The sequence below is a fragment of the Hyperolius riggenbachi genome, chromosome 3, assembly GCF_040937935.1.
Source record: "Hyperolius riggenbachi isolate aHypRig1 chromosome 3, aHypRig1.pri, whole genome shotgun sequence".
NCBI classification, from domain to species: domain Eukaryota; kingdom Metazoa; phylum Chordata; class Amphibia; order Anura; family Hyperoliidae; genus Hyperolius; species Hyperolius riggenbachi.
This window is the reverse complement of record NC_090648.1, coordinates 340179544-340191587: the sequence shown is the minus strand read 5'-3', so window position 1 is coordinate 340191587 and position 12044 is coordinate 340179544. Positions and strand designations below refer to the sequence as shown.

The following is a 12044-nucleotide window of genomic DNA, read 5'->3' as shown; positions in this document are numbered from 1 at the left end:
GAAGCCATGCAACATTTTCTTACCCTTGCGGCCAAATTGTGGCTTCAGAAACTGACTTACAGCAAGAAGAAAGTCATGAAACATTAACAGACTCAGGGCCTTTTTCCACTACCCTGCGATTGGTGATTTGATTTTGATCGCAAATCGCAAAGGTACATTAAACTAATGGAAACTGCAGCAGCAATTTCCATTAGTGCGATCCAATTGCGATGCGATTTTGGTCAAAACGCGATCATCGTCCTGCCGCGTTTTGGATTTGATTGGTCTTTACTATACTGAGTATAGTAGCTCAATCGCAATCGCATTGAAATTGAAACGCAATTGCGATCACATTTCATAGTGGAAATGAGCCCTTAGGCCTCTTGCACACTGCAAGTGATTCCGATTCAGATTCCGCTTTTTAATCAGTTTTTACATCCGACTCAGATTCCGATTTGCAGTTTGCTCCCTGCACACTGCAAATCGGAATCTGAATCGGATGAAAAAACTGATTAAAAAGCGGAATCTGAATCGGAATCACTTGCAGTGTGCAAGAGGCCTTAAGCTGTAAGTGTACCAGATTTACGCCCTACATTAAATGTACATTACCGCCACCGCATAAAGAAGGACTGCGCTGGTGAAGCTTCTAAAACACGCAGACTTTATTCTTCCAAAGAGTTACAGGAAAGCAGACTTTACATGAAGCAAGTGGCGCATCGAGCTTAAAAAAGTCAGCCCATAGTCATAGCTGATAGTCATAGTCACAATTATGACTAAGGGATGATTTTTTTCAGCCCAACATCTGTCAGTTGCTTATTGTGATGTCTGTTTTCCTATAACTTTTTGGAAGAATACATTTTGCTGTTTTGCAGCAAATGGGCACAAACATGGCACTAACCAAGCATGATGGAATTTTCTATTTATGATGATAGTAGGGGCGCCAGCTTCACAGAGCCCATCTCTCCTCTTCAATATGTGTTGCTCCCCATTTGCAGCCTCCCTTTTCCATTAGCAGCCTCCTCTTCATATGCAGCAACTCCTTTCCTATGTCCAGCTGCCCAAGGATCGGTCCTTTGTGGCTGTTCCAGAAATCCAGCCCTGAGGACATGCTATGTTTGTGAACTCTTATTTTTATACATGAAATGCTTGCTAAAATAAATGTAATGCCCATTTAGTAGATACTTGTGGAATGTGTGTAAGCTCTCACGTAGCACATTGTCAAGGAAATAAAACTGCTAAACAATGATCACATGTTTTACAGGTGTTGACCCCTAATCAATTCACCGCTGGTGGACTGCCGGGCTTTATGACCAGACTGGATGAGATGCCAGATTACTCAATCTTCCGAGGATATGTCATTGTAAGAACTAAGTAGAAATTGTGTTATTTGTGGATCAAAAGGGCAGACTAGCAAAGCAAAGAGGCAGTGGTGCCAATCTGAGACACCAAGATTTTATTTTACTATCCTGTATACAAGTTACATTTTCCTCTATTCTTATTTCATCTATTTTTTATTTCAAGGGGTACAAAACTATGCATCTTTCATTTTAGGAATACAAGCTGGATAAGATCATTGAAGAGTCCGACTCATACACTGTATTTGTCCCACACAATGATGCCATCAATACGTACATTCGCAGCAAAGGCCGAACCACTTTGGTTTGTATTCTCTGCTTGCAGTTAATAACAAAGGACTGTATTGTGTTGGATATATGCTACATTAGAATTGGATATTTTTAAAGGTAATTGAAATGGTGGTCTTCTTTATGGACACATTAGTTGAAGAAGTACTCTGGTTTGAACAACCAGATAAAAACAATTTGGATACACACATCTCAACTGTGTCATCTATCTGCCAAACTGCATGGGTGCCAGTTGATATGCCTGTTTCCGATTTGCAACTTCCTAAATCCTAATGTCAGCGAACTCCTGTTTGGGCCACACTGTGTGCTCATTCGCATGGATTATGCAATCAGCAGGCGGGAGACACTGGAAAAGAAGGCTTTGAATAGTGGGGTGCAGAAAGCAACAAACTGAATAATCAAACAATGGTGGGATTAGAAATGATTTATAGATAGTATGAAACTATTGTAACTAGGGGTAATTTATCAAAGCAGGACTTCTCTGCGCACAGCACATAATGCCTGAGTTGGGTGCTGCTATAGCTACAAAGCTATAGTCTGCAGGGCTAATACTTGGGATTGCCACCAGACCCCAAATTATGAATCAGGGAATAGTATTAATCACCGCCGGGAATTTAAGCTGCAGCTGTATTTAAATTGCACCCGAATTGCACTGGCGGACGGTAAACGGCAGCCTGAACTGCTCGGCAAATGCACAGTTCAGCCGTCCATCTGAAAGGGGTCTAACCCTTGCTGATAAGTAATTACAGCCATACAACTTTTTTTTTGCAGAGAACAAGTTCATGTATTTTAGCTCTGGGACACTTTAAAGACTGCCATTGAGCAGAGCCTATAAAACCTTAAATCTACTTTATAAATGTTTAAAGGGGCACTTTAGTGAAAATAATGCTTTTCCATTAACCCCTTATCAGTTTTTTTTAATATGGAGAGCATATATTTCTCGATAGACCTTGTAGATGATAACACTAATTCTGCTTTTCAAGAGAGCTGAGCTGCATCATTACCATGCTCTATGAGACGGACTTCACTGATAGTAGCAGACACTCCAGCTGATTTATAACAGCTGGCTCACACACTACAGAGAGCCGGGCTGTTTTCACATGTAACTAGCTAAGTAAGTAACTTATTAGCAACCTGTTTTATCTATTTACTTAGCTAGTTACAAGTGAAAACAGCACGGCAATTGTTTATCTCATCTGTTTTGTTTTGTTTTTTGTTTTGTTTTTTACCTTGGGTGCACCTTAAAGTGGAATATAACCCTGCATTTCAACTTTGCTCTAAAACATTATTTACAGTATATTATATGCAACCAGCATTTTTTTTTTTACTAGACCAGCATTGGAAGGGTTACACAGGGCTTTAAAGTTCCTTTAGATTTCTGCAGACGCATCCGAAGCTGAAATAGATACCTTTTGTTTACATAAATGTATCTAAGTGTTAAATGTGACTCATCTCTCTGACTGAGAAGGAGCTTGGAGGACAGCCAAAGAGTGTGTAACTGTTTATCAATAGATACATGTAACTAAATAGAATGTATCTATCTGAACTTCTGCATATCTCTCCAGGACCTTTAAACCTCTGTGTTTAACCCTTCCAATGCTGGTCTAGTAAAAAAAAAATGCTTTTTGCATATAATATGCTGTAAATAATATTTTAGAGCAAAGTTGAAATGCAGGGTTATATTCCGCTTTAAGTGATGTGTCTATGTAACTGCTTAGTCCTACACTGGATAAGTATATTCAATTAAAAAATATTTCAAACTAATACTGTGAAACTATAGTAGGCAGAAAGAAAAATAAGTGGAGGATGATTACAGTAAGAAGTATTCTAGTTCCATTCCTGACTGAGGGATATATGGGATGTACAGAGCCCTGGAATAACTGTTCTGTCACTGATACTCAGGATGAAGAAACAATGCGCTATCATATTATCCTGGGCCTGCAGCTGATGAAGAATGATATGATGAATGGCATGCATCGGGAAAGCATGCTGGGCTCTTCATTTCAGCTTGGCTTTTTTATGCGCAATGGTGATGTAAGTATACAGTAACATACTACTTTGTTGTAATGCATACTGTCTATTTATCTTAGCCTCACCTTTATTGACTATTTTGACTTATTAATACATCAGTTTTAAATTCCAATGAACTAGTACAACTATGTTAACAGTTTTTTTTATGAGCAAGTCACTTGTTCTCTAAGTTATCTAGCTGATGACCGATGAATAAGCAGCTCCCAAATCTTATTGTCTGCTGCAAATGTCAGATTCATCAACAAAGGAGAAGTACGGTAGTCCAGACACCATCCTCACGGCTTTATTGCAATTCTTCTCTGCCTGGAAACAGAATGTATGTGCACCTGTGACACCTCTCTGCATCTTCAACACCATAGAAGGCATCCTAAAGACTGAAAGGAAGCGGCCTTAACCATAGTGGGCACTGCCTTATGTCTGACACAGGTTCTTTTCAAAGTTGAGGCATATCTATCGGTTTAGCAGCTTCTGCAACCACATGGGGCCCATGGATTTTGGGAGCCTCAACTACTTGCCTTCTCTTCATTACAAGAGTCTACCCCATCCTCCAGGATGTGGTGTTATAGCCTCCTTTGTTCTGGGTGAGGGGGTTCATGATGGATGAGATTTCAGTCTATGGGAGTCACCATTAGTGGAGGAGGAGATGGGTGTGGACGATGAGGGGGCCCTTGTCAAAGTTTTGTTGGGAGTGCCCATGATTTGTCAGCAGCTAATACTGATAAATTATGATAAAAATTACTGATCTTTTACTACCACCTAATCTAACCCTGTTTACACATGAGCCATCCCTCCACCGATGCCTAATCCTAGCAAAGAAATGAACAGCGCTACTTAAAAACAGATACGTGCCTACCTGCAAAAGAGTGCAAGCCCCACTTATGGGATAAAATACACACTGAGCATACACATGACCTGTCTACCACTTGGAGGGAGGGACAAGTACTTAACAAGTTGCATGCAAGCTGTTATAGGAAACTAACATCCTCCAAGTGGTAGACAGGTCATGTGTATGCTCAGTGTGTATTTTATCCCATAAGTGGGGCTTGCACTCTTTTGCAGGTAAGCACTCATCTGTTTTTAAGTAGCGCTGTTCATTTCTTTGCTATGTTTTAATTTATTTCTGGTCAGCTGCTCCCACTTAACAGTTTTGCCTTTGGTGTATATGCAGAGCCTCTGTTTGGGTTCAAGGTGCGTTTGTAGTTTCTGGGGGGGGGGGCTCAGCGCATCTCTGAGCAGAGGCCATTTAGAGGCGGCCTGGTGATGCGCTGATCCCAATTTTTTGATGCCTAATCCTAACCAATCCCCCTGCCCCAAAATTTGCAGATATTTACACCTAACCATAACCAATTCTCACATGAGGGCTTTCCCTACTGATGCCTAACCCCAACTGAGCCCACACCTCAACCCATCCGCAATTTTGTCTGATATCCACGCCTCCTTCTCTGCTAAATTTATTGGGTACCAGCCTCGTAAGATCCATATTCATCACGAGCTGCCGGCCCCTAAATTACCACCTTGGTGCTAGAATAGCCGCAATTACCATTTTACCGCAGCGCCACATGGGCCTAAAGTACCTGCTTGGCTATATACTGTTAGAATGTTCTCTGGAAAAATACCCTAATGAAGATTAGTGTCTGTAGTGTTGTGCAAGGCTCTTCTGCAGGCGTTATGGTGATAACTTTTCCTCTCTCTTTTAAAGCTTTATGTGAACGATGCACCACTGAACTACACAAACGCAGCCACTGACAAGGGAGTTATTCACGGGATAGGAAAAGTTTTGGAAATCCAGAAGAACAGATGCGATATTAATGATACAAGTAGCATTGTGGTAAGGATTGTAACATAAACTATACTATATTATAATATCTATAGCATTACATGCTACAGCAATGTCACCCAGCAGACTGTAGACCAAGTATCTCAATGCTTAAAGGAGAACTGTAGTGAAAATAACATAATGAATAAAATTACCTATTTTTATTACAATATTCATTTAAATGTATTTAGTCAGTATTTGCCCATTGTAAACATTTTTCCTAAATTCAATTTACATTCTGAAATGTGGCCTCTTTAGTCCTGTCAGGTGATCTCTGCAGAATTATCGTTTATTGGGAGTTCTAAAACAGGAGAAAGTGTGTTGGGTCTTCCAGAATACTCGGGTGGGAGGGATTCTGCATATGTAATCAGCCAAGGCTAATCATCACTGAGAGGGTGGGGTTTTATACTAATATATAACAATATATAGATTTAGGAAGTGTTTCTGATGCTAAAACCAGGAAAATTATCATGAAGTGGTTATCCTAAATAATTTACTGCATTCTACTATATGTCACTCACTCACTACAGTGCCTCTTTAATAGTGGTTCAATAAAGAAAAGCTGCAAGGAACAGCAGTGCACTTCACTTATTTCCACTTCACTCATCCAATCAGGTCGTTAGGGATAATAACATGTTAGAAAGCCTCTGCTACTTATGATATATTGCCCATGATTGATGCTGTAGCCACGGAAACCAGGACACTGATGAGAAAGACAGATCCTGTCCATCTCTTTTGCAGAATGATGAGTCTCTTGCTCCCATGTGCTCTCTGCATAAGCTGTGCTTCTTCCACCACCGCTCCCTTACCATTACTCCCACCGTCACGTCACCCTGGCTGGTGACCTGTCTCACTCGCCCCTAAAAGTGGTACTGCCGCCATGTGCCCTTAATGCATCCTACCACTGAGGCCTATGTCAGAAATAGACTTGTTACAGCAACATATCACTCTTAAATCTTCAGTACTTCAGAGTACACATAGGTCCTGATTTACTAAGGTAAAATAGCAGTGGAGAGCCTTTATTTTAGAAATGATTTGCTATTTTATTTTAGAATTTGTCTGCTATGAGGTTTCAACCCTATTCTGGGTCATATTAAATCACGCAGTGGACTGTTATGCGGTTAGTGAAATGCTGGTCATGCAGTTGTAGTCACATCCAGCATCTTTAGTGAAGCATTTTATAATAGATCTATGTAGTCCTGGATTTATCAGAAAAAGTTCTCATTCCAGGGGCCATATGCAGTTCACTTTTTCAGTTTCTTCTCCTAGGAGTTAGTTTTTCATCTTAAATTTAAAATAACTTTTCATAACATTGCAATGGAAAAAATACCAAGCGGTAGGTGAAAAAGTACTATGAAATTATTTTGATTATTTGTTTTCTTACTAATAGTTTAAAAGACATTTTATTGACAATTTTGAAAATATCACATAGGAGAAAACTTAGGAGAAAAAGTGAATTGCATATGGGCCCAGGTGTGTGTATGCAAGTCAGTGTGTGTATGCAAGTCAAGTTTGACTTGCATACACACACCTGGGCCCATATGCAATTCACTTTTTCTTGCAAACTTAATAACAGAAAGTGTTTAATATAATCTAGCCCAAGTTTTCTGGATCACACAGGTTTGCCAAAGTTGTCTAACATAATAGTAATAAGTCATTGTTTCCATGATGTGGGTACACATCACTCATGTCAACCAGCCAAATATCGAGAAGCAAGAGAGCAAGACAAGGCATACTAAAGAACTGTTCATCAGAGAAAGATCAGTAAACATAAAATACAAAATGGAAAAAAAAGAAATGCAGCAACAATGTACTTGTCAGAAATGTGCTAACTATATAACAAAAGCAGTTTAAAACAGATCTATTCCTGAGATTTCATATCTGTATGAGCAACCTGGTTTCATATGTAGTAACAATGGCAGTCATTTTTTACCAGGAAACCGTATGGTTCATTAGCAACAAGCATCCTTGGAACTTTCACCAGGGGATTTTGCCTAGGCAATGCAAGACATTATTCCTCACTGAAGCACTGTGGGAGAATTCTCCCTCCATCTGGAACATGTAGGCTATACAAGCATAATTAGAGATCAGCAGATAGATGCATTGTGCTTCACATCAGGAGGAAGAAGAAACCAGTCCAAGGCGTTGGAGTGAAACCAGTACATCTGCTTCATTATGGAAAGAAAGCACTTGATGATTAAAATTTAAGATTTTATCAAGAGATTACAGATGGTTAAACGTCTCATAGCTGGTGGGGTTTTTAGCTTTTCCTGATACAACATAAGTCCAGCTTATGGCAGAAATGTAAACGTTACAGCAGACTGTGTGGTATTAACCTGAGGCGATATGTGACATGAGATAAACGTGTATTTACAGTGCAAAACATATTAATAACCAGATTGTTTTACTTGTTTGCTGCCTGAAAGAGTTAATTTCTAGACATGAAAGTGACAACTTCTGTCTCGTGGGTACATTGTCGGTAATATAGTAAACATCACTGATAAGCAAGTTACATCCATCAAAAGTTTTCCTGGCACAATACAACTTCTGAGCAGAGGGAGAGATGAAATACATGAACTATTGACCTTTTCTAACTCTGTGATGCTTAATAGGCTGCCACTGATTAGAGACACTAAAGCATTCAACCTACTTTGTAAATGTTTAAATATCAAAGAAATCCCTCGGATACTTAAAAAAAGTCATTTTTAGGAGTAAAGCCCCGTCTACACGGGGAGATGTTGGGGAGATGTTGTGGCGATCGGCGGCCTGTTGCGCGTCCCCGCTCGCCGCGCGTGCGCCGCATTCGATTCCCCGCTCGTGCCCGCTCGTCCCCGCCGGCGCCGCTTATCTCCCGCACGATTCCCTGCCATTGTCCCCTCGCGGGGATCGAGCAGGGAATCGGCGGTGCGGAGATCCGTCCTGTCGGATCTTATCAATCGAGCCGCATCAGCGGCTCGATTGATAAGGAGCATCGCGGCCACATCTACTCGTGTAGATGCGGCTTAAGAGGATAAATATAATTGTTTATCTCATCAGTTTATTTTCACCTCGGGTTCCCTTTACTGTCCACTGGTGGGGCCACATTACCATTCATACACCTAGTTTTAAGAAAGCCGGGTTCCAAAATGATTCATCTTTCATGTAGTGGTGCTCTAATCTGAACACCCATTGCAGACTCATTGCTTAATACTCAAGGCCTAAACATAGTTGTAAATTACTCACATAGCCACTTTTCATGAGATTATCCAGGTCCTGGTTACTGCCTGTTAGTTATTATAAGATTTGTAACAAATGTTGCTTGCCTCTGTTTATATAACTCTCTCTTTGAACAAAGGATTATTGGGTGCCTTTAATCTTAGTGGGCTGTCATCTCTTCCTCTTGGGCTGCCCAGTTTTGCTATTAATGTGACAAATAAATAGAGACAATGCTTGCATCAGCTGGAAAGTTTATAAATCAGGATATTAATAACTGAAGTGGTTTCTTACAGTGATTTCAAGTAAGAGCCGTATGATCCAGTTAGTCATGGGGCAGATATACTTACATCGAGCCAATGTACGTTGATTCGAGTAACACCTTTAATGAGTAGCTGTACATAGTTAATTGTAAGCTTGCAAAACCTTAAGTTTCTTCTTCAGGCATTATACAGTACCGGATTGATTCTGATCTGTTTCTGTATCATGACTGAAAAAAAAACTGTTTAAAGAGAACCCGAGGTGTGTTTAAAGAATGTTATCAGCATACAGAGGCTGGATCTGCCTATACAGCCCAGCCTCTGTTGCTATGCCAAACCCCACTAAGGTCCCCCTGCACTCTGCAATCCCTCATAAATCACAGCCATGCTCTGAGGCTGTGTTTACATCTGTAGTGTCAGTCTCAGCTGCTCCCCCGCCTCCTGCATAGCTCCGGTCCCTGCCCCCGTCCCTTCCCTCCAATCAGCAGGGAGGGAAGGGATGCAGGCGGGGACTGGAGTTCTGCAGGAGGCGGGGAGAGCAGCAGACTGACACTATAGAGATAAACACAGCCAGCTCTGACAAGCTGTTTGTCAGCAGCGTGGCTGTGATTTATGAGGGATTGCAGAGTGCAGGGGGACCTTAGGGGGGTTTGGGATAGCAACAGAGGCTGGGCTGTATAGGCAGATCCAGCCTCTGTATGCAGATAATATTCTTCAAACCCACCTCGGGTTCTCTTTAAAGCTTGCAATAAACTATGTACAGTTAGTCCTTAAAGCGGTTTAAAACCCTGACATAAAATTTAATAAAAATAAAGTTTTCCTACTTTTTATATGCCATACGGTTATCATATTTGCATTTGTGCATAAGTATTATTATTCATTTACAAGTTATAGCTTCCCCAAAGTACAAAGTGTGTCACATTCCACACTTGATACATTTAAGTAAACACAAGATTACATTGTTTAACCTTCGGATGTGGCAGCTCTGTTGGCAGGGGAGCTTAACCCTTTGAATGATGTTCTAGTAAAAAAAAAATGCTGGTTGTATATAATATGCTGTGAATATTCTATTAGAGCAAAGAAGAAATTCTTGGTTATATTCCGCTTTAAAGAGAATCTGTATTGTTAAAATCGCTCAAAAGTAAACATACCAGTGCGTTAGGGGACATCTCCTATTACCCTCTGTCACAATTTCGCCGCTCCTCGCCGCATTAAAAGTGGTTAAAAACAGTTTTAAAAAGTTTGTTTGTAAACAAACAAAATGGCCACCAAAACAGGAAGTAGGTTGATGTACAGTATGTCCACACATAGAAAATACATCCATACATAAGCAGGCTGTATACAGCATTCCTTTTGAATCTCAAGAGATCATTTGTGTGTTTCTTTCCCCCATGCACTGAAGTTTCAGGCTGCTCTTTTCTTCCTGCAAACAGCTCTGCCCTTGTTTGTAATTCCTCAGTATGTGAAAGCCCAGCCAGCTCAGAGGACGATTTATCCAGCTGATTAGAGCAGCTTCTCTCTTCTCTCTTATCTAAATAACACACAGGCAGTGTGCATAGAGGGGCCAGAAAGGTGAGTTCATAGCAGAACCACAACACTGAAGAACTTGGCAGCCTTCCAGACACAGGCCGACAAGTCTGACAGGGGAAAAATACATTGATTTATTACAGAGACTGTCATAGTAGAAAGTGCTGCAGTTAGCCAGAACACATTAGAATAGCTTTTGGAACATGTAGGATGATAAAAAACAGGATGCAATTTTTGTTACGGAGTCTCTTTAAAGTCATAGCTGAAGTGATTTCATGTATTACTATTCTGTGCTTTTCATCTAGCATTGCAAGAATAATGCTACAGAGGTGCTTTGATGATATGTATTTTGATCTAGTGTAGACACCGACTGTACTCTTTTGCTGAAGTGTTAAAAAATAGAAAAAATGACTCCCAAATATTGACTGAATTAAGATACAGTACTATAGTATATTTTATGTGCTAGTCTGGAGTATCACAATTTCTGATGTAGTAAACTTCTAAAATAGTAAACCACTTTGCCCCGGTCCCTTGGAGTTTACTATAAAGGTATTCTACTGTAAAACCCTGTAAAACCCATTAAAAATGTTTTGAAAAGCTGTGTGGCCTGGAGGGAAACTCAATGACCAGTGGCATAGCTAAGGAGCTGTGGGCCCCGATGCAAGTTTTACATTGAGCCCCCCAAGCACTCTGTACACACACAACAATTGATAATGTGCACCAAAACCTGCCAATGGCAACTACAGTGTCAGAGGTGCAAGAAGGGGATGGGGAACAGTTTGTTAATGATTACTACTACTCAAAGTATTTATAGAAGTGATTATTATGAGCACACGGCCAATAGAGAAGTAATACTGTAGTTGAGGGAGGGCCCTTCGGGGCCCCTCTGGCCCAAGGGCCCCATTGCAGTCGCAACCTCTATTGCTATGCCCCTGTCAATGACACATAACCTCACCTACTGGTTATGTGGTCCTACATGGTAATATCTGTCTCAGCATTGTATGTGTATTCCTCTACAAGATTGTAGGGAGATTTGCTAGGACCAGCCAGAATGGTTACATGAGATGTTGGTATGTATGGTCCTTGTACCATCCCCAAACAAGCACACGAGCTTTTCTGCCAGCTGCAGATAGTCATTTTAAACAAAACACAAATAGGAGTTTAGCCAGCACTTTCTTTATATACCAAATTTTTCCTATTTCTTTTTCAATTTGAGAATTGCAATACATTTTTTATGACTGATTGTAACACTTGAAAAATCTGACCACTATATGACACGCACGCACGCACGCGCACACACACACACACACACACACACACACACACACACACACACACACACACTCAATTTCTTCTTCAGTTATGAAAAATATTATTGAAAACTCATAAATCATGAAACTGTCAAACAATCCTACAATATTCAATTCTCATAAAAATTGATCAGAAAAATCAGCCAAATTCAATCAGATTTTTCACTCCGATATAAAAAAAAGGATTTTTCTCTATAGTACAATGTGTTTTAATCAATTTGCCGTAAAAGTTAAACTTTTTATTGCATCACGTGTGGACACCCTTATCAGCTTATTTGTTTGCCTA

General features: G+C 40.4%; 1 protein-coding gene across 2 annotated transcripts in view; it reads left to right on the top strand.

Annotated features, from left to right (window-relative positions):
- STAB2 (stabilin 2) overlaps nucleotides 1–12044 on the top strand; it is a 215994-nt gene that overhangs the window by 110326 nt on the left and 93624 nt on the right. For both annotated transcript variants that reach the window (XM_068276928.1, XM_068276927.1), the window contains 4 exons: nucleotides 1241–1339; nucleotides 1531–1638; nucleotides 3525–3656; nucleotides 5353–5481. In XM_068276928.1, the coding sequence (XP_068133029.1) occupies nucleotides 1241–1339; nucleotides 1531–1638; nucleotides 3525–3656; nucleotides 5353–5481 (468 nt within the window). The remainder of the gene's footprint in view (nucleotides 1–1240; nucleotides 1340–1530; nucleotides 1639–3524; nucleotides 3657–5352; nucleotides 5482–12044) is intronic.